Below are 27,121 nucleotides of genomic sequence, written 5' to 3' on the forward strand. Positions count from 1 at the left end.
TTGTGAGACTTGAATTTCCTCCCACTTTAACTTGCCATATGTCTCACTGCGATATTTTTATGCATGTACATAACACACTTTGGTCATATTTACCACCCCTGCTACTCTCTCTTGTCCCTCCAAAGCTTTCTCCATTCTCTGGCACCCTTTCTCTTTCCAAGGTGCCCTGTTCTGCCTCTAGGTGCTTGTGCCTGGTTCTTGTTTCTGCCTTGTTTTCTCTATCCAATGCTATGTGAAGACTCTCTGTGTGTTGCATCTACAGAGGCTCTAATGTTTGACAGAGCTTCTCCATCCCTCATAGTCTGTTGAGATGGATTTAATCCACGGTTGCTCAGCTTCCACTAAAGTGTCTAGTCACCATTTAGAGTGCATGTTTGCTCATCGTTACAAGTCAGTGGATGTTTAACTATCAGTCTCTTGGTGTACTGCCGCAGCTATCTATAAGTATAGGTTATGTTCCCACATTTTCTATTATTGCTATTAATATCTCTGATGATTTCCTTCATGTTTTTTTTTGTTTGTTTGTTTTTTGTTTTTTGTTTTTTGATTTTTCGAGACAGGGTTTCTCTGTGGTTTTGGAGCCTGTCCTGGAACTAGCTCTGTAGACCAGGCTGGTCTCGAACTCACAGAGATCCACCTGCCTCTGCCTCCCAAGTGCTGGGATTAAAGGCGTGCGCCACCACCGCCCGGCTCCTTCATAGTTTTGATGTAATTTAGAGTTGTGAGAACTAAGAAAAATTGATGATGCTCAAAATACTAGTTTTAATACTTAAAGGGATGATGGAGAAGGCAGATTAAGGCCATAGGGGATAGACATGATGCCCGGGCCTTCACCACCCAGGCTCTGAGGATATCCAGCTTCCACCATGCCTGTCCAGGCTCATGGCAAAGAGCAGCCCCGTACCCGGTCCCTATACACAGGCAAGGCTAGAGAAGTGGAAAAGAATACAGACTTAGGACCTCCGCAGGGAAGCCTGCTTCCCAGGACTGCTGGCAGCACAGACGAGCTGTGGCTCCCCCACGCTCACTGTGTGGGTCTCAGGAAACAAGGACTGTGGGCCATGGAAACTCCAAAGCTCTGTGATCCCTGAGTTGATTTGTTAGGTGCATTTCAGAGACTGGCGACTGACCCGGTCTGATTTCTTACAGCAACGGGAAATCCTCCACGAAATCCAGAGGAGGAAAGAGGAGATCAAAGAGGAGAAGAAAAGGAAGGAGATGGCTAAGCAGGTGCTGTCTGTTCTGTGCCCCTCCTGTAAAATGTCTGTATTTCCAATGAAGACACTTTTCTCTCTCGTGCTAAAATTTAAAACACAAAGACTTTCTCATTGATTATGCTTGGGTTGTTTGTTTTGTTTTCTTATTTATGATAGAGGGGCTTGGGGCAGCGTCTTACTATGTATCCTAGGCTGTCTTGGAATTCATAATATTTCGTAGGCTAGCCCTGTACTCGCTGAGTGCAGTTCTTCTGCCCGGCCGCCCTCCTCTGAGAGCTTGTTCCTAAGCACTGTGCCCTGCTTATTGTGTGTTTTTTAGATTTCCCACATAGGTGACAAAATTCAGTGTCGTATGTTGTCTGTAAATAACCTTGGTTTACATAATTACAGTAATTTATCAAATGAGTCCAAAGAGAGGAAATTGGGATTTTGTTAATTAGCCTGGAATAGAATTTTTTTTAAACAAACAAACAAAACAGTTTGTTCTTATAAAGAACGAATGGGAACCTTACACACCTGCCTGAAGCTTAATTTAGTGATAGAAAGAATGATTTCAGCAGCAAATTTAAAAAGGACAAGCAGCTGACGTGATGGGGCCCTCCTCACTGTCCTTCAGATATTTTGCTGGAAGGGTCCCATGCAGCAGGGACCTTATTTAAGCTTTTATTTTTCCACTGCCTGCTGTGACTTTAGAGACAACACTCTTCTGTGACTGTCTTTTCTATGTTAAAAGAACAAAGGGCTGTGGTGTGGCCACCCCTGGGTAATGTCGCAGCCAGATGTGGTTTTCTGTTGCCCTCACCCCTCCCACCTTGAAACCTCTGGGCTGTCCCCCAGCAGCCATTCTTCTTTTTTCTGACCCTCCCATCTCTGATCCTCTCCTCTAGCTCTGTCTCCCGAACTTTCCATGCAGAGTCTGAGCTGTTTCACATATAAAAATCTTATTCTCTTAAAACTGTGACCTGGACTTCACTTCATGATCCAGAGTCAGCTTGGGGTGGTGCACTCTATTGGATACACACACACAGAGCACATATGAAGACGACTGGGATCCATGTCCCACAAGTGTACAGTTCCCGAGGAAGCCAGAAAAGGGCATCAGATCCCCTGGGATTAGAGTTACGGACAGTTGTGAGTTGCCATGTGGGTGCTGAGAATCTAACCTGGGTTCTGTGGAAGGGTAGCCAGTGCTCTTTACCTCTAAGCCATCTCTCTGGTCCTTTTCGCCTTATTTTTTGAGACAAGGTCTCTTACTGAACTTAGTTTGTCTAGACTGGCTGGCCAGTCAGCCTCCAGGAGTCTCCTGTTTCTGCCTCCCTGGTGGCATAAACCACCACATCCAGGTCCTTGCCCTTGCTTTTACAGCCTCCCTGGTGCACATGACCTTTTTAAAGTTGACTCTAACTGTTACACTGTAAACTGATAGTTAGCTGTAATTGTCAGTTTGACAATCCGGAACCACTGGAAAGAACGTCACCATTGTTTTTATCAGGTTGGGCCTGTGGGAGTTGTCTGGATTGTCCAAGATATTTCCCTGGTTTGGCGCTCTGGTCTGTGTTGTTAATCCCAATGGCGAGAATAAGACCACTACCACAATTTGAGCCAAATTTGAAGCAAGATTGATTTATTTTTATCGGGGTGCACCCATGAGCTGGCCAGAGACTGCCTCCTCCGTCAGGATAAAGAAAGCAGCTCCAGATCCACCCCTTGAACCTTTTTTAAGGAGTAAAATCACTGGTAGTTTCACAGAAAGGAGGCAATGGGGCAAAAATGAAATAAATACAAAGAAACTTTAAAAAAAAAAAAAGGAACATCACGTGGTCACCCACCAGTAATCGGGAGGGGTCAGAGAGGATCAGAGTACTCTCAAAAACAAATCAAGGTCATGGGTTGGGGAAGGTCAGATTCCAGGAAACAGAGCAACTTAACTCTTACAGTAAATAGAAACTTATTTTTATAAATACAGCATAATAGCTTCTGCCTTTAAAATAGAGTCAGGCAGGTTCCTCAGTATAAGAGTAAAGGGAGCTAGCTGAATATGAGGCATGCTTACATCCATTCCTCTCTGCTCCTGACTAGATGGGTCCTGCCACAGTGACTCCCCCACAGTGGTAAACCGAGACCCAGGATTGTGAGGCGAATAAACCCTTTTTCCTCTCAGGTGCTTCTTAGCACAGCAACAGAAATAAAACTGAAACATCCCCATCAAATAAAATGTTTCTTCTGGACTGAGCGGGTGACTCCCTGCCGTACTTGTCGTCGGCTTGCCCTGACAGCTAATGCGGAACTTCCTCTCCCTTTTCTAGGAACGTTTGGAAATTACTAGTTTGCCAAACCAGGATCATGCCTCTAAGAGGGACCCAGCCGGACACAGAGCAGCTGCTGTTCTCCATGGAGGCTCTCCCAACTTTGTAGGAAATGGTAAACCTCGGGCAAACTCCTCAGGGAGATCTAGGTAAGTCCCTCCAACTTCTCCTGTGAGGGCTGAAAGATGTGGAAGGAGAACAATGACCTTTAGTGAACAAGGCCACAGTGTTCAGAAAGAAATATTAATATGGTGGTTAGCACTTTATCGCAATCTGTTAGCTAGCTACATGAAACCAAGTTCTTATTTAACACTTTCTAAGTAACTGCACGTATTTGTTTTTGTGGCTAAGTGCTCTACCACTAAGCCTCACCCCCAACCCTCTTTCATTTTATTTTGAAGCAAATCTTACTGTTAGCCCAGGTTGACCTCAAGTTTGTGAGCCTCTTGCTTCAACCTCCTGCTTGACTCTGAGTACCCAATGGAGCCAGTTACACAACCTGCACCCCTTAGAACAGCCTGTACACTCCACAATCTCACCTTCAGAACTATTTTATTTGACTTTAAAGATTTTATCTGTCTGAATCATCACTATCCACTCAAATTCCATATTTCATGCTGTGTAATTTTTTTGTGGTGGTAGATGGGGGGGAGACAGGCTAACCTCACTCAAACTTGCTGTGTAGCCAAGGATGACCTTGAACTTCAGTCCTAGTACCTCTGTCTTTAAATGCTGGGATTAGAGCATGCCTGGTTACTGGATCTTGGGGGTTGAGCCCGGGGCCTTGTGCATGTTGGGCAAGTACTCCATCAACTGAGCTATGTGACCAGCTGTAATTAGATACAAACACAGACAAAGATGTGTAGGATTTTCCAAAGTGGGCACAGTATAGAATACCCATTCCAAAAGGAGGGAGCCCCATACTATGAGGTGGCTTCCTGGCTTCTCTGTCACTAGAGATCACAGAAAGAGCACTACTTTCTCCATGTCCTTTCCTACTTAAAGATCTTCTATGGCCATGAGCTGCAGCCCCCTGAAAGCCAGAAGGAATTTGAATGCAGCAGCCATGAGTGGAGAGGTTATTATAGGTTCTTCAGCTCACTTTTGATTAAAGTTTTATTTATCATTATTGTGAATGTATGTAGGGCTGTGCTTGTGCTGTGTGTGTGCCATGGGGCACATGTGGAAGTCAGTTCTGTCCTTCACCAGTCCCATGCCCCATTTCGTTTAGGTCTCAGTGAGTCAGCACATCACACAGCAAACCTGCTCGCCTCCCAACCACTCGGCCCTGCCTGAGAGACACTACTAATGCCTTGTAGCATGAGGACACTCTTAGCACGTGGGTCTTCTAGTGCATTCCAGTTCCAAACTGTAACAGGAACATTCTTGACCTTGTTGGTCTTAGACAGCAGTGCAATGCTGACACTGGTACTTGACACATTGCCACTTGGCATGAACTGCATGGTGCCATTGCTGCTTGACAGAGTTCCAGCCTTTCAGCACTGCAGACCACACTTCTCCAGCACCTTTTTATTTTCACTTTTAATGATTCCCAATATTAATGCCTTTCCCAGAGAGAGGCAGAGAGAAAGAAACACGGGGGGGGGGGGGGGGGGGGGGAAGAGGAAAAGTGAGGAGAAGGAAGAGAAGCAGAAGCTGCCTCAGGAGAGGAAGGCACTCAGTCTGGAAGCTGAAGGAAGATCTGCTTGCCTCAGTGGATGGGAGAGGGAGTGGGCGGGGCTTGTTTCTTAAAAAGACGGGACAGACCACTACAGTGGTAGCCTCTCTAAACAAAATAATTCTTTGGAAAAAAAATCCCTACCACCTCAGACACAGGAATCCTAGTGTGTCCTCCTAATCACACCAAGAACAGGGAAGTTGGAGGTTTACTGTACACAACTGACCCCAAGGATGAAATGCCTACAATTCAGATCCAGAGCCTGAGGCCATTGAAGGCTAGAGTTCAGTTAATAAATATAGAGAAATCAGAATGGTACTGTTGTTAAGAAAAAAGAGAAAGACCAAGGTCAGACATTTGGATAAAGGTCTCCCTTCCCTCAGGGACTTGAGGAAAGTTCCAGCTTGCTGAAGTCTTCATTCTTATCTCCAGCAAGAGGAACTTCTGGCCCTTCTTTACTGGTGCCTGTTGTCAAGGTCAGTCCTCAACCCCTGTTCTCAAGCCACACTTCAGTTCACAGGCCCCCTTTTTCAGTTTAATCCTATGTGCAACTACAGCATATAAAAGGTGTATTCTTATTTTCAATTAAACTGCTGGCAGCTGTCCCTTTCCACCCTCAGATCTTGTCCATCTCCTCCTCCTCTTCCCCCTCCAACTCCACACATCCTCTTTGGGACCTGAACCCCCACCAAAGCAGTTCTTCTGCAACCACCTAGTTTCATGCCACTTGAACCCTATTTAATTTTTTTTCACTTTTAGTTTTTCATTTTAAACATTAAAAAAAAATGTTTTTAGACTTCTGGAGTGAACTTTCCTTCCACCTGACTGGGTTCTGGAGATTGAACTCAGGTCATCAGGCTTGTGAGACATCTCACTGGCTCTTGCTTTGTGTGTGTGCCTACACATGAGGTCAAAGGACAACCTCTTTCTACTTTGTAGATTCGCAGATTGAACTCAAGTTGTCAGGCATGGTGGCAAATGCCTTTACTCACTGAGACATCTTACTGTCCCTCATTTTTTTTTCAATTATTAAGAACTTACATTCCTTATTTAGCCCCTAAAGTTGAATTGTACTAAGCTTTGTGAGACCCAATTGTTAGTATTTGGCTATTTTGTTTAAAACCACCTTCTTCTTAGGCTCAGTGCTGCCTCAGCTCCTTAGCAAAGCTCCTGACCTAAGTGTGTTTCCCCAAACTTCGAGCCACCTGTAATCAGAACAGACTCCAAACCTAGGTCACTGTCTGCAGAGACCTCTGGCCTCATGGAGGTGCTGTCTGCGGGAGTTCAAAAGCTGCTGTCTTGGGAGCAGAGTGGCTCCTAGGTTCTTCTAGCCCAGTTTTTCATGCATCCCAAGTAAACAGTAGGCATTGCTCCTTGGCTTTTTCCTGTTTCTTCCTTATTTTAAATTCTGTTCATTGGTGATGTACTGTCTAGTCTCTGTCATTGTTCTCAATGTCAGCTTCTCCTGGCTGGCACATGCCACACTTACTATATTATTGACACTTTGACTTTTAAAATCATCTCCATTTTTCCTTTAGCCCTAATTATCCTCTTAACACTTTTTTTTATGTATGTGTTTATTTATTCATGTGTTCACTTATTTGTTGCAGTGCTGGGCATGAAATCATACTAGGCAAGTATTCCACCATTAAGCTACATCCCAGCCCTAACACTGTTGACAGTTGTAAATGTGGCAGTCAATTTTTTTTCTTTTGAGAATTTCACAGTGTTATGGTAAAAGTAAAATGTTACAGGTCCCCAAGTGGTTGCAGTGGGCAGTGGGTCCCAAGACCATGCCACATGTCCCTAAAGTAGCAGCAGGCAGCAGGCCGCAGGCCATGAGACCACGCTGCAAGTCCCTAAAGTGGCAGTGGGCAGCAGGCCATGAGACCACGCCACAGGTCCCCGAAGTGGCAGCAGGCAGTGGTTCCAAGAGCAGCCAGTTCCAGGCAGGGATGGTGCAGTTTCCCAAGTGGCTGCAGTGGGCCATGAGGGGCAGTGAGTCCCAGGCAGGGAGCCACGTGGTGGGTGAGAGACCTCAATGGGGCAGCTAGTTCCTTGAGGAGAGATAGGCAGATGGGCATACCATGAGACCACGCTTCAAGTCTCTGAAGGCTGGTCCTAGGCAGGGAGCCACGTGGCGGGTGAGAAACAGAGACATGAATAAGCACATCGTGCAGAGTGAGGTTAGATATTTATTTAATGGGTTATGGAGGGGAAGGGGGAGAAGAGCAGAGAGAGAGGCAGACACAGAGAGAGAAATGGGGGGGGGGAGCCACAGCAGCAGCTACCTCTCTTGGAAAGAGACAAAAAAGGGAAGGACTCAGACTGGAAGCTGAAGATCAGCTTGCCTTGGACTGCAGGGGAGGATTAGGCGTGGCTTGTCCCTTAAAGGGACACAACAGATCATTACACACTGTGTTTTATCAGCCCCCCACCCCTCCCAAATTCAACCTCCATTTTCTACCCACCCAACTTTATGTCCTTTTTTTTATATACATCAAGTCCAGTTTGTGCTGCTTATATATTCTTGGCTCTGTACTGCTCCACTGGAGCATGGCCTACGTACCAAGGTTAAACCCTTAAAGAAAACTGACCTCCCTCTCCCCAGCAGCCAACAGTTGCCAGTAGTATCTCAGCTAGGGGTGGAATAGCATGTCACCATCCCTTTCCATGCTGGCATTTAGTCTGACTTGAGTGTGCATGGGGTTTGTGCATACTGTCACAATCACTGTGAGTTCATTTGTCTAGCTGCCTTGTTGTATCCAGAGAATACTGTTTTCTTGTATACATTCAGTCACTCTGACTTTTAAAGTCTTTCCACCTTCTCTTCTGCAATGGTCACTGAGCCTTAGGAAGAGGAGAATGTAATAATAGATGTCCATTTAGGGCTGAGCACTCCATAGTCTCTAATTTGGCCAGTTGTGGGCCTCTGTGATAATCACCATCTATTGCAAATAGAAGCCTCTCTGATGAGGGTTGAGAAATGCACTAATCTAGGTATAGAGACACCAGTAGGAATTGATTTGATACAATGCCCATTTAGCTAAATCATAGTAGTAAGGCCTAGGACCTGTCTAACCACGGGTTCTTGGCCCAACAATGGTACCAGGTATAGTTTTCATCTTGTGAAGTGTACATAAATCTAGTCAAAGTAGTTAGTTACTTCAATGATGTTCATGCCACTGTTACACCAGTAGGCCTGTCTTGTCAGGGCTGACCTTATTCTAGCTCACAAGTTCACAGTGGGCAAGACCAATGATTACTTCACCCTCTTGTAGTGTGCACAGCTCCTACTAGTACATTTAAAGTTAGCCAGTAGGAGTGAAGCTTACAGGTCAGTGCCAGCTTAATATCTCCATGTTCTGTGACTCAAGTATGGTGCTGAGTATTCTAAAGCCCTTCAGACCTGTCAGATGAGGACAGTAGCATGGCTGGACTAAAGGGACTGTGTAGCTCCATCTCTGGTGTGGGTAGAGCTCACACCAGAGGCTTTTAGACTCCTCCTGTAGTCTATCATATGATTTTGGAACTTTGTGTCCTTTTCTCTGCAAACCTTAGTGTGCTCTCCTTTGCATAAGAAGAAGCATAAAGAGTATCAATTATGCTCCAACATTTAGAACATGTAGTACAGTGTATCAATCATGCCCCAGCCTTTAGAACATGTAGGACAGTGTATCCATCATGCCCCAGCCTTTAAAACATGTAGTACAGTGTATCCATCATGCCCCAGCATTTAGAACATGTAGTACAGTGTATCCATCATGCCCCAGCATTTAGAACATATAGTACAGTGTATCCATCATGCCCCAGCATTTAGAACATATAGTACAGTGTATCCATCATGCCCCACCCAGCATTTAGAACATGTAGGACAGTGTATCCATCATGCCCCAGCATTTAGAACATATAGTACAGTGTATCCATCATGCCCCAGCATTTAGAACATGTAGTACAGTGTATCCATCATGCCCCAGCATTTAGAACATATAGTACAGTGTATCCATCATGCCCCAGCATTTAGAACATGTAGGACAGTGTATCCATCATGCCCCAGCATTTAGAACATATAGTACAGTGTATCCATCATGCCCCAGCATTTAGAACATATAGTACAGTGTATCCATCATGCCCCAGCATTTAGAACATATAGTACAGTGTATCCATCATGCCCCAGCATTTAGAACATGTAGTACAGTGTATCCATCATGCCCCAGCATTTAGAACATATAGTACAGTGTATCCATCATACCCCAGCATTTAGAACATGTAGGACAGTGTATCTATCATGCCCCAGCATTTAGAACATGTAGGGCAGTGTGTTATAAGAGACCCTTTATGGGAAGAGGTGGAAGAAGGGCACAAGTCTGGAAGCAGAGACACTGGGTTATGACTGAGCAGTGTTTGTATCTGGAGAAAAATTGGAGCTGTCCAAACAGGACAGGGAGCTAGTGAAGAGGTGAGGAGGATGTAGGACTTTGAAGCCCAGTAGGTGACCATGCCACCAACCAAGGTCAAAGAACCTTGAAAATGAAACCTAATCTGATAGCGGAGGCAGACGATGTCGATGTGAGGAGTGGATGATAGGGAGGCTGGAGTGGAGACAGCAGGGGCAGTCGTTTGTATATGAAAAGCCGAGATAGGTGTGAAGAGTGCAGCCTGAGAGGGCAGTGTGGGATTGAGAGGAATAGACTGAACATTCTGGGGAAGGACTCGCTAGACCAAGACCCCAGACAGAACAATAGGGAATGGAACTGAGGCTCCGTCTGCAGTCTGTCCTCAGTGCTGCCTGCTGTCAACGCCAGCTTTCTTTATGGGTGGAACCCTTGGGATCATGGATTTCCCTATGTGCTCCTTGTTTTCAGCAAAAGGAAATGCCATGGGTTTTGTTTAGCATAAGAGACATCTTTGGAGATCTGCTGCAGACGTCATCAGAGTGGTTCTCCCTCACTGCTTCTCTGGAGCCCTGTCCCCCAACTTGTTAATTACTGTTGCATTCTAGGTTCCCAGCTTGTGCTGCTCCCCATCCATGGTAGAGGAAGGAGAGGAAGGGAGGAGAGGGATAGCAGGGAAAAGAAACAAACAGAGAGATAGTATTTGGGGACAGTCATGGAGGGGAATGACAGGGAGTGTCTGTCAAAGACAGTAAGAGACGAAAGGAAGGCCAGACTGGAACTGTGAGGACTCCGAGGCCTCCTCTGAGTATTCTCCAAATGCAGCCGTGCCTGGGAATAAAACACTGGGCATGTTTAAGGGATGAATGTAAACTGTACAGCCAGTTGAACGTCTTACGATGATGAAATGTTCCGTGTCTCTACTGTCAGCATGGTAGCCACCAGCCCCAGGTGATTGGGGCACAAGAACTTAGCTGATGTTATTACTTTTTTGTGTATGATGTGTTTGGATGTGTGTGCTGTGTGTTTGTGTGGCGATCAACTTTGTAGAGTTGGTTTTCTCCCTCCTATTCTTGGGATCAAACTCAGGCCCACAGGCCTCTGAGATAAGCATCTTTACCCATGAGTCATCTTGCTAGGTCAAGATCTGAATTTTAACTTCACCTTGCATGGAGTTTATGCCATTCCTGTGTGAAAGGGAACAGTGGGAGGTGGGCAGTAGATGGTTTCCCCATTTGAGCCTTCCACTCCATCCCCGGGAGACAGAGACTGCACTGAATGGCCTAATAATTAGGAGGAAGGCGGGGGGGGGGGGCAAGAGTTTCCTATGTGAATTGTAAGTTCAAAGAGGAAAAAAAAAAACCACTGTCTAAATTTATTTTTAAGGCGAGAACGTCAGTATTCTGTCTGTAGTGGCGAAGCCTCCCCGGGCTCGTGTGAAATCCTGTATTTCAGTGTGGGTAGCCCTGATCAGCTCATGGTGCATAAAGGGAAATGTGTTGGTGAGTAAACAAGCCGAGTTCATTAAGTTTGTTTAGTGGCAAAAGTTAATCCTGATGTGACGGAACAGACCGGAGACTGGCATCTAATCCAGCGTAGCCCAAGGAGGAACCCCTCCCTAGCAGAAGCTATAATCTGTCTCCTGTTTCTCGTGCCTGGGATGAGAAGCTCCTCAGCTCCTCTAATTTGATGTAAAAATAAAACCATGCTCTTGGAAATATATAGTGGGCAGATAGTCCTAAATGTTGTATCATGTTCATCTGGTACTGATAAAATGTGTGAACAAAATGAGCCCCGATTTTTGTGATCTTTATAACCAGATCACTGTTTTCTCCCTCTATGGTGCTGGGGATTGAACCAAGATCCTCGTGCATGCTGAGCCGGTGCTCTACCACTGAGTCAGATCCCTGGCCCCCAGGTCCCCTCATCTCAAGTTATTGTCTGTCTGCGTGGCATTTTCCTACGTGGCACATTGTGTCTGGGCAGAAAATAAAATCTTATTTTCTCTACATCTTATTTAGCAATTGCCTCTGGTGGCTACTTGGAATGAACCTTTCTCAACAAGTCAGGATTTTAATTTTCTTTTTAATCCAGTTTTCTATACTGACTTTCTTAGCCATATAGACAAGCTGCTAGGGCTTGCTTTCATGTGCTGAATTTAACAATTAACTTTCATTTTCAATCCTATAAATATCCTTGCCAGAATTAATGTACAGTATACCAAGAATCAAGCTTGCTTGCCTGCGGCATCTTTTTCTCCGTTTTAAGGTGGTATGGATAAGCCAGAGAACAGCTAACGATGGAGGGGGTGAAACCAATCCCTGAAGAGTCCGTGGCCACTCAAGCTGGCTACTGTGATAGCTACCTAGACAGACAGGACTCTGCAGACACAAGGCTGATGTACTCAAAACAGCCACTAGGCAGGGTCAAGACCACGGAGGAGGTGGTTGGCCTGGGACTTGAGACTGTCCTTGACTCAGAAACTTCACGATACTGAACCAGCAGCATGAAATTCCCTGCCTTAATAACCTGGGAAGTGAGGAAGGCCACGTCCTTGGGCTCTTAGTCTCACTGGTGCTTATTAGTGTCCCCTTCGGTGATTTCAGGAGGAGACACATTTTAACTATCAAGGGTAAACTGTTTTCTCACAGTCGGTCTGGCTTTGTCAATAGTCCCTAGTTTTGTTTGAAGTTTTTTTAACCATCAACTAATTAATATTTTTATTTTGAAAAGCAACCGATTAGTGTTTGTTTTTCAGTTAAAGTTGTCAGAGCTAGAGAGAGTAGAAAATGGCTTAGGGCTGTGGGAGGGGCGCTGACAACTGTCAGCATCCTGCCAACACCTCTCCTTCAGCTTTGTCTTATCTGTGTAACAAGAGTCCTTGGTTTGTCTCCACCGAGAGAGAGGTGATAGGAGGGTAGCTAAATAAAATTATAATGTAAAATCCCTAGCAGTTATGGAATGTCTAGCTGTTCCTGCAGTGCCCGTGAGGTTGCTTAGTGGATGGGCACTTAGCTGGCAACTGAGGTTGGTGGGTGGAGCCGCATGGTAGAAGGAAAGAAGTGTCTCCCAGAAGTTGTCCCCGTACACACACGTAAGTGTGTGTGCATACACATACAATAAATGAATGATTTGTGTATGAATCCATAGTAGACAGTGCATTACTGAGGCTCATGTCAATCATGTCATCCTCCATCCCATCAATTCTTAGTGTCGCTGTCTCCAGTGAGCTCAGTACATTCCTAAAGTTGCTTCCTTTAGTTGACAAGTTTCCAAACATCTGGGTTTTTCCCTCATAGGCTAAGACTTTTAGGAGTCATTATGACCAAAAAATAATTAGATTGTTGTAATTAAAATCTCTGAATTGCCAGCATTTCCCTGAAGTAAAAACTGCCATGTCAGATGCAGAGTCTAAGTGAGCTAATTCAGCCATAATTCTCCAAAGTACTTTTGCTAAAACTGTCTTCTAGATGCCGGTTGTTTCTGCTTCTGGTTTTTCAAATGGAAAACATAATTACCAGTGGCCTTCAAATGATTTTTCTTCTTTCAGAAAGTGAAGTAACATTATGGAAAGTAGTCTTTTTGTACTAAAAGGAAAGGGTTAGGCTGAGGAGATAGCCGGTCCATAAAGAGCTTGCAAGAACACCTGACTTCAACCCCAGAACCCACATTTCAAATAATAAAAGAAAGCTAAGCATAACAGTGTGAGCTTGCAGGCAGATTCTTGGAGCTCACTGGCCAGCCAGTCACTGGGTAAGTTCCAGGCCAGTGAGAGACCCTGCCTCAATAACAGCATGAGGACCAGCCATGCATACACATTCTCGTATCCTCTCTCTCTCTCTCTCTCTCTCTCTCTCTCTCTCTCTCTCTCACACACACACACACACACACACACACACAGCATATACACGCACACACAGGGATAGATCACTCTGTTATTGGCGGTTCTCAGCTAGAGGAGTTAGGAGCCTGGGGTCACTTTGTGATGCTCAAAGGACTATTCTGGGTATTGACTCTCATGCCTAGCACATGCTCAGCAGGCGCTCTACCACTGAGCTACCCCAGTCGGTTTGATTTTTGATGCTGCGGTAGGCTACTGGCATCTTTATTTGTTGACAAGTGGACACAAAGTATCCCCTACAACCAAGGACTGTCTGGCCTGGGTGCTACATGTGCTATGATGAGGTAACATCAGAAGAAAAAGAATAAAGAAGAACAGAGGAAAGGAAAATAAGAGTAAAACAAAAATTATGTTTTCTTCTCTTTCTGTTATACTCTTTAATGGCAACGGAGATTTTGTGCAACAGTATTTGATGCTACGGCAGTTCCGGTCCCCAAGAAGAAGCTGTGTGCCAGTAGCTAACTAAGTGCACCACTTCCTAGCCTCAGCTGTCATTCTGGCTCTTACCCTCCAGAGCACTGGGCAGTTTGGCTTTGCTGAGCATCATCGGGGTTTGTGCCACTGATTATGATTCCAGATTAGACTAAAGCTGTTTCCACTGTGCACACTAATCTGTTAGTGGAATGACCTTGAGGAAGTTGAAGTGTGAAGGAGAGAGCAGGCATGGCCAGCAAGGGGAGCTGCTTAGGAAAACAGGACTGTAGGTCCAATAAGATGCTAGTCTCTTTATCTGTCCCGATCCTAAGAGCTCATCATTGATTCCGAACTTTCTATGAGTATTTGAAGGCTTGGGTTATATTGGTAATTATTAAAAATTGGTTACAAACAGACATGTATTGTAGTAAATAATAACTAGCATGTGGTACCCATTGTTGGAGTTAAAGTACACTACACATACATGCATGCATATGCACACACACATTTACAGAAAATGGAAGTGGATGTGATGACCTTTTCTGTGTTTCTGCAGGCAGCGATGAGCAACTGGGGAAGGTGGTGTACAACGCTTTGGAGACAGCCACAGGCAGCTTTGTCTTGTTGTATGAGTGGGTCCTTCAGTGGCAGAAAAAGATGGGCCCGTTCCTTACCAGTCAAGAAAGAGAGAAGGTCGAGAAGTGCAAAAAGCAAGTAGGTAACCCCACGTGATGGCTGGCCAAACTGTGAATGATGAAGCAAAACGCCTGTGTTCCATTGGCTCCCACAGATGGTCCAGAGTGTGAGGACCATGGGAGACCCACATCTTCACCAGATCTCAGCCCTGCTCTGACTTCTGTAGCCTATCACAGCCGTGCATCCGCCTGTCTCAGCCCCCATCACTTTGGTCTGGCTGGGGTTAATTACTGCTTCATGACTGTGCCATTTGCAATCACTTATATTTTCTCTGCTCTTTTTAAATGTTGTTTTAAAACTGAATTTCTAGGATCCAGGGTTTCCTTTTGTTTTTGTGCAATACAGGGAATGAGAAAAGAATTTTGCATGGGTATATATGATGAACTCAGGGGAGCATTTAATATTGTATGTTGTCTTTGCTTAATGAAGAGGTTAGAAAACAACCAAAGCAAGAGAATTCTGAAGTACTCCAAAGTCAGTAGTTATTTTTGGATGATGAGCATATAAATAAGTTTGAGTATTTTTTTCCTCTCCCTTTATTCCATTTCTTAATCTATTTATCTCCTTGAACAAAGACTTAGGTCCATTCCACTTTCTGTTGCTCCTTTTCTCCTCAAATATTTTCCCTTGCTCAGCTTGCTCCTTTCATTATTTATCTTCATTAGAGTCACCACTAATGTCCGCATGACAGAGACTATATTAGACTGTTTGAGATTTCTTCTGCCAACAGAATTAATCTAAAACTTGGTGGTGGTAGTGCACGCCTTTAATCCCAGCACTTGGGAGGCAGAGGCAGGCAGATTTCTGTGAGTTCAAGGCCAGCCTGGTCCACAAGAGCTAGTTCCAGGACAGGAACCAAAGCTACAGAGAAACCCTGTCTCGAAAACCAAAAAAAAAAAAAGAATTAATCTAAAACTCTTTACTTTAGCTTCAGACAGACTCTTCAAACTAGGGCAAAATGCAGCCACTCCTTCACCAAAATATCACAAGAACAATCTCTAGACAGCATACTAAAATTTTCCTCTGAAATCTCTTGAGTGAGTTCCAGACAGTTCAAATAACTCTTAGCACCACTGTCTTCTATTCTCCTACTAGTATGGCCCATTAAGCAGTCAATGCTTTCATAACCTAAACTACCAAAGTTCAAATTCCTCCAAGGAAAAATATGGTCAGGCCTATCACAGCAATACCCAAGTCCTGTACCAACTTCTGTCTTAGTTAGGGTTACTGTTGCTGTGAAGAAACACCATGACCACAGCAAATCTTATAAAGGAAACATTTAATTGTGGTGACTCACTTACAGTTCAGAGGTTCCGCCCATCATGGCAAGGAACATGGTAACATACAGGCAGGCAGGTATTGGAAAAATAGCCGAGAATACTACATCTTGACTTATGGACAACAGGAAGTCGACTGACTTGTCACACTGAGTGAAGCTTGAGAAGAGAGAACCTCAAAGCCCCCACCAGGCACACAGTGACACACTTCCTTCAGCAAAGTCATACCTCATAAAAGTGCCATTCCCTTTGGGGGCCATTTTCTTTCAAACCACTACAGTGTTTTATATATGTTTATTTAAATTTCCTTTTTACAGTTCTGGAAATTAAATTTAACGTCATCTGCCTGCTGGATAGATGCTCTACCACTGAGCTACACCTCCACCCCCCAGATTCTTAATTTTTTACAATAACCCTTAGTGTATAATCAGAAAATGCTATTTTAGATATAATGATGTTTCTTTTCTTTCTTTTTTTTCTGCCATGTCACCCAGTTTTTATGGATTTGGAAACTCAGTTTTGACACTGAGGCAATAACTAGCTAAAATTTCTGGCGTTTTTATTTACTGTCAGGTTGACTCACCAGTTGAGGGGAAGAGTCAGGTCATGGCATTTGACATTTTCTTCTGTGGTCTTTGAAAGTATATTTTCTATCTCACTCCTTACTTTTGAAGTGAAACACTGGTTAATGTCTTCTGCCTGATACTCTTCTCAGATTCAAGGAGCAGAGACAGAATTCAGCTCCCTGGTGAAACTGAGCCATCCAAATATCGTACGCTACTTTGCAATGAACTCCAGAGAGCAGGAGGACTCCATCGTGGTAGACATTTTGGCGGAGCACATCAGTGGGATCTCTCTTACTGCACACCTGAGCCACTCGGGCCCAATTCCTGTGCACCAGCTGCGCAAGTACGCAGCTCAGCTCCTGGCAGGCCTGGATTACCTGCACAGCAACTCCGTGGTGCACAAGGTTCTGAGTGCTTCCCGTGTCTTGGTAGATGCCGAGGGCACTGTAAAGATAACGGACTACAGCATCTCTAAGCGTCTGGCAGACATTTGCAAGGAGGACGTATTTGAGCAAACTCGAGTTCGATTTAGTGACAGTGCCCTGCCCTATAAACCAGGAAAGAAAGGGGATGTGTGGCGGCTTGGCCTTCTGCTGCTATCTCTTAGCCAAGGACAAGAATGTGGGGAATATCCCGTGACCATCCCCAGTGACTTACCAGCTGACTTCCAAGATTTCCTGAAGAAGTGAGTATTGTTGGTTGTTGAGCTGCTTTTCCTCCTGTGCATTTAAGGAGTGGGGAAGCTGAGACCTGAGGAGGGGAGCCAGGGTGAAGTCTTTCCCAGGCTCTTGTGTTCTGTTCCCTCATCATGGTCTCCCACGTTCTCCTAAACCCACTTGAGTTCAGTAATTGATTCACAAACTACTTTCGGAAGACTGCCTGGAACAGTCTAGACTTTCTTCCCCATTCCTGTCTCTCCCACAGTAGTGAGAGAATGCCCTGGGTGTTCCATGTGCTAGAACTTCTTCATCCACTTTGCTGCTCAATCCTAAGAGACCAAACCACTGAGAAGTGTGGTTCTGCCCCTTTCTTCCTGACTATTCCTCTCCAGTGACTCTCTCACTCAGCCAGGTCAGAGGATCAGATGACCGCCTGTTTCAGCAAAGGATTTTCCGTACTTGTGCTTCACAGGTACATAATCATTGCAAAGCCAGCTTAAAAAATGTGTGCGTGTGTGTGTGTGTGTGTGTGTGCGCGCGCGCGCGCATGTGTGGGGTATGTTTGTGTAGGGTATATCTGTGTGCATATGTCTGTATGTGTGTCCTTCTTTTGTCGTGTCTATGAGTGTAAGAACCCACTAACAGTACATGTATCGAGGTCAGGGAACAACTTTCTGGAGTCTGTTCTCCCCTTCCACAGTGGGCTCTGGGAATCAGATTCAGGCTGTCAAGTCGTCAGGCTTGTGGTCCAGGCACTTCCTCCCACTGCCATCTCCCTGGCCCAAAGCCAGGATTGTCTAGCTGGAAAGAATCCTTAGTAAAGAGGCTTTCCTTGACCTAAAGGATTTGTCCAGGTCATTCCCCTCAGGGTTTTCTACCTTAACCCTGAGTATTCTCAGTCTAAGCCAATGCTACTTTCTCAGTTTCTAATAAATGGAAATATACTCTTCAATTGGACTTCTGCAGTGCCCCGGTCCAGCCTCCTGTGGAAGCTGTCCGGCTGTGTCTCCCGTCCTCACACTGTCTGGCTTCTCGCCTTTGTTTCCTAATCATTCACTTCTGTCCTCTTCATCTCTGCATTCTTTTCTCGTGCCCTCTCCTTCCCCCCTGCCCAGCTCCAGCTGGCCTGACCCACAGTGATCTCTTGTCCCCCCAGATCGCTGCTCACTGCCCCTGACTTTGAGCATCTTATATCACACATCAGAGTGTCTGTCAGTGGAGGGGCTGCACAGGTGATGGCGGCCACGTCAGACTGGATGTGACACTGGAGCTGTGGTCATTTATGCAGCACCTGATGGCATGTTCTCAAGCTCTGCCCTGTTGTTAAGCAACACATAGCATTTAAGCAAGGCTGTTGATGTGTTGCAAAAATAGCCATAATAAATTATTCATTTGAGGAAAGGGGCCAACTTTGATTCTGTATGCAACATTCTCTCCTTAAAGTGTATAAACTTTTTAGATTTTTAAAGCAATCTCATTTCTTTGAAATGAAGTAGAACTTTGAAACACTGATTTCAGTGCAGTCCACAGTGAGGGTGGCTGCAATGACAGGGGTGACGAGTTCCAGTGAGAGTCTTCTTCCCATCTTTCCCGTCCCCATGAGCCCTCTGTTCCTGTCCGCTGGTCGGGAGTGTCTCAGTCAAGGGTGACACTAATGGACTCACAAACGACACGGGGTTTACACAGATGGTGTTTTCACCTCCGTAGCAAGCAGTGGGGCGGGAGGATTGAAACTCTTCTGGTCACCCCTTACAGAATCAGCTCCCCTTCGTCACTTCAGATGTGGAGATCTGAGATTTGTTCTGTTGCCATAACCGTCACCTGGGCTACTGTGTGTGCTCCTGTCTCTGGGAAGGCTCTGGTGGACTCCTTGCTTGGGGTGGATAACAGTTGGGTGTTGGGTCATTAGCTTTGCTCTCCACCCCAGTTAGCAAGAGAAGTAAATAATTCACAAAAATGCAGTGAATCCCATCTGTGGTCCCTACCATACTCCATCGACACCTTGGGAAGTCAGCTGTGAGGTGGTGGATGAGAGCTCAGGTCCTGGAGTCAGATGGTGGACTGGGTCCCACCAGCAAGTTCCTGGTTCTGAAACTACAGGTCATTCGCGTGGGCTTTAAACTTGTTCTGATCCATATCCAGTGTCACATCAGTCACATTAACGTCACAGTTGAGACTTGATTGTGTTCTTCAGAAATCTAACACAGCACGGGAGGGGTGTGTGTGTGTGTGTGTGTGTGTGTGTGTGTGTGACTGGGGACAATCCCAACAGTAGGCGAATGTGTGTAGTTCCCTGGCTGTTTCTGGGTTAAGTGAGTTGGCACCTGTCAGATGCTGCCACTGGCCCCTGCTGAGTCGGTACCCTCAGCAGTGTGAGCCGAGGAAGGCTCCAGGCCTGCCACCCCTTCCAGTTTCAAAGCTGGAGCTAGCATTGCCTCTCCTGCTCGTGGTTGCTCTACTGCCAAAATGATCGATTCCAAGAGCGTAATCTTTTCAAGTAAGAGCCCCTGAAAAGTGTGGTTCGCTCTCAGCAAGCTTTGTACCTTTTTTGATCTATTGTGTGAGTCGCGTTAATGTCGTGGTAGACTTGGAGTAGACAGTGCACTTTAGAACTGAGCTCGGTGTGTGCAGAAGTACAGTGACCGTGTAAATGGAAATAACCCCAACAGAACTAGGAGAATATATAAATTCATTCCAGCAGGTCCAAGCTGACGTTGGAGTTTGAAAGGCTCTTTACTAACATAAATTTGAAGACATGTGGCTGAAAAGGCCACTTGCAAAAGGCAAGTTAAAAACTGATACGTACAAGATAAGTTGTCTAAGAATCTCAGTTTTCCTGATACCGTCGTGGCTGGGTTGTTGTGCATTGTGTATAGAAGTAGATGGGAAAGGGTCTACAGCGATGCACATGGAGATTAAGAGGAAGGAAAAATCAGAGGCAAGAACTTTGGTTTCGATTTTAGTTTTTTGGGTTTGTTTGAGACAGGGCCTCACTTTATAGCTCCAACTGGCCTATAACTTGCTCTGTAGAGCAGGCTGGCCTTGAACTCAGAGATCCTCCTGCTCTGCCTCCCAGTGCTGTAATTAGAGGTGTGTACCACCATGCCCTACAAGACTAGCTTTTGGTCAGGTGTAGGTGGTACATGCCTACGACCTTACTTGGGAGAATGAGAAAGGAGGATTGCAAATTCAAGGCCAATCTGGAATATAGAGTAACCCGGTCTCAGCTGTGCAGTAAGGGGCTAGAGAGGTGGCTCAGCAGATAAGAGCACTTGTTGCTCTTACAGAGGACTTGAGTTTGGTCTCTAGGGCTCACATGGTGGCTCACAACTATCCATACTCTAATTCCTGGGGATCCCACACCCTCTTTTAACTTCTCACATGGTGCACATGTTTACATGTAGGCAAAAAAAACCATAAACATAAAATAAAAATAAATCTGAAAATAAAATCAGGCCAAGCTTGGTGGTGTGCTCCTTTAATCTCAGCACTCCAGAGGCAGAGGCAGGCAGATCTCTGAGTTCTAGGCCAGCCTGGTCTACAGAGTGAGTTCCAGGTCTTGGTGAGTTACACAGTGAGAGCCTATCTCAAAAATAAAATAAAATACTATATAACTTTTGAATAATATTTTTAATATTCACAGAAATTTATACAAATGATATTCTCTTGCCCTTTCTAGGTATAAAGTAGTGTTTCACCTCTTCATTCTGTGACATAAAACCTAAGTTATCCTTTATGATGGCTACTGTTCTTGCTTCGTATATGTAGGTTCCAAAGCTGGAACTCACAGTGACAGCTGATTATCTTAAATATGTCACTTTAAACAGAATCAAATGTGGTTCAGGGACCCCACTTTGAGAATTCCTGGTCTGGCTTGTTTGGATTCATCCAAAGCAAAGCAAAAATGACTTGTTAGAACATTAGACCATCAAGTGCTAAGTCAGGAGGCTCAAGGAACGACTACTGAAGGTGTGTGGTGAAGTGTGGGGCTTCTCAACAGTGTTGCTCAGTGTGTTCCAGGGTCACCAGCGTCTGGTTGCTCTCTTAGGAAAACTTACCTTATGCCTGGTCCCCAGCAGGCTTAGTTCAACAGGGCAGGTGGCCAGGCTAATGGAAGTGGAGGTCCGAAGCTGGCGTCTGTGGGCTGAGCGCATTCAGGTCATCCATGCTGCTGTCGTCAACAATGCAATTCATTTTTCCTGTTTCGTTTCTTTTTTTCATTTTCTACTTACATCCAGTCAGCTGTGGGACATGCAAACCCTGAAATGGTGCTTACTCATCTAAATTCACTTTTAAGTACATTTTGCTCCATCAGTAACATGAATATGCTAATGCATACTGTAAAGGAAAGCGTAGTTGAATGGGGTAGATGAAGTAGGAAGCATTTATATTATACGCTGCTGAGATTCTCCCCCCCCACTCCGAGGTGTGTTTGCCTGGACGACAAGGAGAGATGGAGCCCTCAGCAGCTGCTGAAACACAGCTTTATAAACCCTCAGCCCAAAGTGCCCTTAGTGGAGCAGAGTCCTGAAGGTGAGTTCTGCCTGCCTGCCTTTCTTTCTCTTTTCTCTTTTCTTTTGGATAGGCTTCCACTATGTAGTTCAGACTTGACCTCTTGGTCTTCCTGCCTCCGCCTCCTGAGAGCTAAGACCACAAGGTATGCCCTACTATACTTGACTACCATCCTTTTTAAATTATGAAAACATAAAGCCTGAATCTGAGAACATTTGCATGGATTATTTATTTTGCCGATGCTAGCCTACCCATATCCACTTAGGTGCAGGCCTTGTATGCACGGGACTGCTTTATAAGCCTGGCTCTCCAGTGTCTGCTGATGGAGTGGACATCCTCATCTTGCCAGGTCACTACTGTTGCCACATAACCTTAGTAGAGCTTGGGATAGATCAGGAGATCTGAGTTTAGGTTCTGTCTGTCTAGTTCAGTCACTTCCTCTCCGTGCCTGTTACCCTCACCTGTACAGTGGGCTGACTATATATCCTTGCTTCATTTAAAGATTACAAGGTGAAAAAAGATGTCAAAATGTAAGAAGTGCATTTTCAGACCACTAATTGGGGCCCCTTCTTCTCATGTGTATGTTGCTGGGTTCTATGAACTGCCTTATTTTTTTTATATTTTTAATCGTGTGATGGTGGGGATGATATATTCACATGTGGACGCAGTGCCCAGAGAATCCAGAAGAGGGCATCAGATTCCCTGGAGCTGCCCACATGGGTGCTGGGACCCAAACTCCAGTCTGCTGTAAAAGCAGTATGGACCCTTAACCACAGAGCCATCTCTCTGGCCCAGTCTTCCTATATTTCTAATGCTTTTGTTTCATCTTAGATTCCGGAGGACAAGATTACATTGAGACCGTCATTCCCAGCAACCAGCTGCCCAGCGCTGCTTTCTTCAGTGAGACCCAGAGACAGTTTTCCCGATACTTCATTGAGTTTGAAGAATTACAGCTTCTAGGGAAAGGAGCTTTTGGAGCAGTCATCAAGGTGTGACAGAGTTGTCCCCAGTCCTCTTTAAAGCTCTTCCCTGTCATTTTCATGGCCTCACAGGTGTGTTTTCCATTTTAAGAGCAGAGAGCAAAGTGAATGGAAGCTGTGAGGAAAAGGCTGGCTTTAATGTCACCTGGACACATTAAGAATGCGCTATTCCTGTGTCCTGGGTTGGCTCATGACATGAAAAACACATGATTATAACATCCTGAGTGGTCAAGAACTCTGCGTGATGAACATTTTTATGTACTTTAGTTCAGGAAGGGAATTGTCTTTTCCACCTTTCCCCCAGTTTTGATGGAGTTGCCATAGGGAAAAGGGTTCCACAGTTAGAACAGAGGTGGTGTGCACACTGGGAGACAGTCCTGATGGCTGTCATCCTCTGGCTTTCAAACCTGGGAAATGAATGGCCTGTTTTAAGGTGAGCTGCTGTTGGGACTCTTTGTTCTGGTCTGGGGCAACTATTATTATGTGAGTGTAGGAAGAGGCTTCTGCTGTGCTTTTAGTTCAAGTGTGCTGTAAACCATAGGAGATGCAGATTGAAATGTATGAAGAACATGTGTGTGTTTGATTCTGAGAGTATGAGGAGGAAGGTGTCACTCTTGTTTATTGGTTGATTTTTTTTTTTTTTATGTGGCTTTTGGGAGGTTGTTTCTCATTTGTTTGCTTGCTTGTTTTGAGACAAGGTTTCCTGGAACCTAGGCTGGCCTCAACTCAGTGTAGCAGAAGATGACCTTGAACTTCTCATCTTCCTACTTAACACCTGACTGCTGGGATTTCAGGCCATTGCTTCCTTGCCTGTTTCACGTGTGCTGGGGTCAAACCCAGAGTTTGTGTGTGCTTGGCAGGCACTCTACTAAATGAGCTGTATCCCATGTGGGATTTTGAGATCAAGTATTATGTAGTATAGGCTGTGCTCAAACTCTGTGTGGCTGAGGATGACCTTGAACCCTTGGTCCTCTTACACTGTGGATGTAGTTTGTTAAACTTCATGTCTTTCTTTTTTCTTTTCTCTCTGGTCAAGGGTCCCTTGTAGCCTTCCTTATTTACATGTTCTTAGAGACAATTAGTGAGCTGCTATAACGAGGGCATCCTGGTCTGTGCAGCCCTCGTTTCTCCCCTCAGCTCTCAAACCCTCCCCTCGCTGCCATCTGAATAGTGCAGTCTGCTTCCCAGTCAGGCTTGTTCGGCAGCTGACCCTTCACCGTGTGCACTTGTTCGTTTGGACAACTGAGTTGCTATTCTTAGTGCATTAGGTCTTCTGTAAATGAGAAGGGAAATCTGGTGTACTTAATTCGGTCAGGCCAGTGCGGTCCTCAGCCTAGGGATGGCCCATGAGCTTACTGGCCGTGGAGACAACTTTTTCTGTTGATTCATTCTGCTCCTATATTTATTGTCTTATTTTAAAATCATGTTTTAATCAATCTTAGTTGGGTGAAATCAATAGGAGGCATGTATGTTAACTGTAATTGCTGCAGTTGGTCAAGCATAGTCTTTGGGGTTGGATAATGTTCTTTCTCCATGTGTCAATCATCTCCTCAGTGTCTGAATTCAGGCCAGTAATGAAAATGCATAAATACCATATAATTAAGAAAACTGAGTTCAAGGAAATTGAGTATCTCTCCCAAATTTGCATAGCCTTATACATTCTTTATAAGCTAATTGGCATTTTATTTTAGACTTGCTAACATTTCTGGAATTTCATTCATCTTTAGTGACTTTAAGTTTTAAGAAAATAAAATCAAAAAAAAATAAAAATAAAAATAAAAGAAAATAAAATCATCAGATAAAAACTTACACTGGCTTTAGAAAATTAATTTTACTTTAAATCTAAAATGTATTTTGATATTTATTTAGCAGATATAATATGAAAAGGGAAGTAATGTCATGAAAATTAATTAGTGGAACTTATTACTTAAAATGTTAATCTAAATTTTTCAAAGAAAAGAAAATGTTATGCTTATCAGTAACGGAATAAATTATTAAGATAGGCGCAGGCACGTTGGCCCATGCCTATCCCACCATTCAAAAGGTGGATGCAGGAGGTTGCAGAGTATAAGGTAAACCTATCTGCATAGGGAGTTTAAGGCCAGCCTGTGCTAAATGAGACCCTACCTACAAAGGAAAGAAACGTGATTAAAACGGAGGTTATGTGTGTTCCGGTAATCCCAGCTCTGAAGCCGGAGGATGTCAGGTTACAGGCCCGGCTTCATAATGAGATCCTGTCGCAAAAAGAGATGGGCGAAAGGGAGAGAAACAAGGAGGCGGAGAGATGAAGGCTGCACCCTCCCCAGTGTTTCCCTGAGGAAGCCCGACCCCCAGTCTGGATTCCTTGAGCATTTACCCTAGTTTGGGGGTAACCAATGTTTTCCTTGGTTTGAATTCAAGCCTTGTGGCTTTTCCTAGCTATTATTGTGGGTTCTCAGAATTCCAGATTCTGCTGGGGAGGAACTAAGGAGCCGGGAGGTGTAAACGCCAATGTGCAAGGTCCTGGGCCCCGGATCTGACCAGGTCCTGTCCTCTACTTGCCGGGCAGGTGCAAAACAAACTGGACGGCTGCTGCTATGCTGTGAAGCGCATCCCAATCAACCCTGCCAGCAGGCACTTCCGCAGGATCAAGGGCGAGGTGACGCTGCTGTCGCGCCTGCACCATGAAAACATTGTGCGCTACTACAACGCCTGGATCGAACGGCACGAGCGCCCAGCGGTGCCTAGGACACCACCCCCGGACTGCAAGCCCCAGGTCCAGGACAGCCCAGCTGCCTGCGGGAAAGCAGCAGGCAACACGGTGGAGCTGGACAGCGTAGAAGCTGCAGCGCCGCCTCCCATCCTCAGCAGCTCGGTGGAGTGGAGCACTTCCGCTGAACGCTCCACCAGCGCGCGCTTCCCAGTCACCGGCCCGGGCTCCAGCAGCGACGAGGAGGATGAGGATGAGCATGACGGCGTCTTCTCACAGTCCTTCCTGTAAGCCCTAGCAGTGGGGCCCACACCAGAGGAATGAGAAACACGTCGGTGGAAACCTCTTTCAGAGAGTAGCCAAATGGAACCCACAGGAAATTTAAAGATTGCCCACACCTGAGTCCAGGAGAAAGGAAAAGCAGAAATGATTTCCAATACTTTATCTTGAAAGATTTAAGAGAATTTCTGACAGGGCAGTGCTTAAAATCACAGTTTCCAACTCTGTGAACCACTTAAGAGTCTCTAGAATCTTGACGTAGTCAGTCTTTACTGCCCTTGAGACCTGTGATTATGACCCAGGGGCATTTGCCTTATGTACTTCACTGTATTCAGTTGGATACAATTTATCTTAGCAGTTAATTACTTTGAGAAACAATATAGCTACTTTTTTTAAAAAAAAAAATTATTTATTATGTATACAACATTCTGCCTCGGTGTATGCCGGTACGCCAGAGGAGGGCGCCAGATCTCAGTACAGGTAGTTGTGAGTCACCATGTGGTTGCTGAGAAATGAACTCAGGACCTCTGGAAGAGCAGTCAATGCTCTTAACCTCTGAGCCATCTCTCCAGCCCCCAGCTGCTTTTTAAAGAGTTCTTTGTTGGGGCCTGAAGAGGATTGCTGGGTGGTTAAGAGTTCTTTTTGCTCTTCCAGAGGACTTGAGTTCCATACCCAGCAAGGTTCACAATCATCTGTGACGCCAGTCCCAGGGGGAATCTGATGCCCCCTTCTGGTCCTTGTAGGCACTGCATACATATGGTGCATGAACCGTACACATTTTTTTTAAAAAAGTGTGTTTTTTTTTTTTTTAAATAAAGATTTGAGTTTGGGTAACAGAAAAGAGATAGCAACAGCCCAGTCTGTACTGATGCTGCAGAGTCATGGTGTGCCATAGTCACGGGTCTACTGCTGTGAAGAGACCCCATGACCCAAGCAACTTATAGAAGAAAGCATTTAATTAGGGGCTTGCTTATGGTTTTGGAGAATTACTCCAGTTCCATCTTGGTGGGAACCTTGGCGGCAAGCAGACAGGCAGGCATGATTCACAGACAGAGAGACAGAGACGGAGAGAAACTCAAAGCCTACCCTTAGTGACATACCTCCAACAAAGCCTCCTAATATTTCTTTACTTCTTTTTCTTCAGACCTGCTTCAGATTCTGACAGTGACATCATCTTTGACAATGAAGACGAAAACAGTAAAAGTCAGAATCAGGTAAATATGGAGTAGAAGTTACCTGTTTTACTCAGCATGGTGTGTAAGGAGATGACACCGGATGGAAGAAACAGGCAGAATGTCAGAGCATTGATCTGACATGAGTGTCAGTTTTAAAACATGCGCATTCATTTAAAACATGTGCTATTAGTGTTTATTATACATCATAATAAACTTTTATTCACATCATAAATTTATACCAATATATACATGTATAAATTTATCATATGTTTTATATTGACATGAAAGAGGAAAAAATGACACACAGTAATTTTTCACATGTTGTGAAAAGTTTTGCAGAGGATCCAGAGAGATGGTTTAGCAGTTAAGAGGACTCTT

At 44.9% G+C, this 27,121-nt stretch overlaps 1 protein-coding gene across 1 annotated transcript in view; it reads left to right on the forward strand.

The window, feature by feature from the left end:
• The window catches only part of Eif2ak4 (eukaryotic translation initiation factor 2 alpha kinase 4), an 86,965-nt gene that overhangs the window by 16,565 nt on the left and 43,279 nt on the right, over positions 1-27,121 (forward strand). Inside the window, exons 5-13 of the mRNA XM_041678810.1 lie at positions 1,150-1,230; positions 3,524-3,672; positions 10,982-11,097; positions 14,467-14,624; positions 16,599-17,134; positions 21,535-21,641; positions 22,452-22,609; positions 25,149-25,576; positions 26,713-26,782. Of these exons, the coding sequence (XP_041534744.1) occupies positions 1,150-1,230; positions 3,524-3,672; positions 10,982-11,097; positions 14,467-14,624; positions 16,599-17,134; positions 21,535-21,641; positions 22,452-22,609; positions 25,149-25,576; positions 26,713-26,782 (1,803 nt within the window). The remainder of the gene's footprint in view (positions 1-1,149; positions 1,231-3,523; positions 3,673-10,981; positions 11,098-14,466; positions 14,625-16,598; positions 17,135-21,534; positions 21,642-22,451; positions 22,610-25,148; positions 25,577-26,712; positions 26,783-27,121) is intronic.

Source organism: Microtus oregoni, unplaced genomic scaffold (genome assembly GCF_018167655.1).
Source record: "Microtus oregoni isolate MIOR12 unplaced genomic scaffold, Mior012 000031F_ref0000149, whole genome shotgun sequence".
Classification (NCBI taxonomy): Eukaryota; Metazoa; Chordata; class Mammalia; order Rodentia; family Cricetidae; genus Microtus; species Microtus oregoni.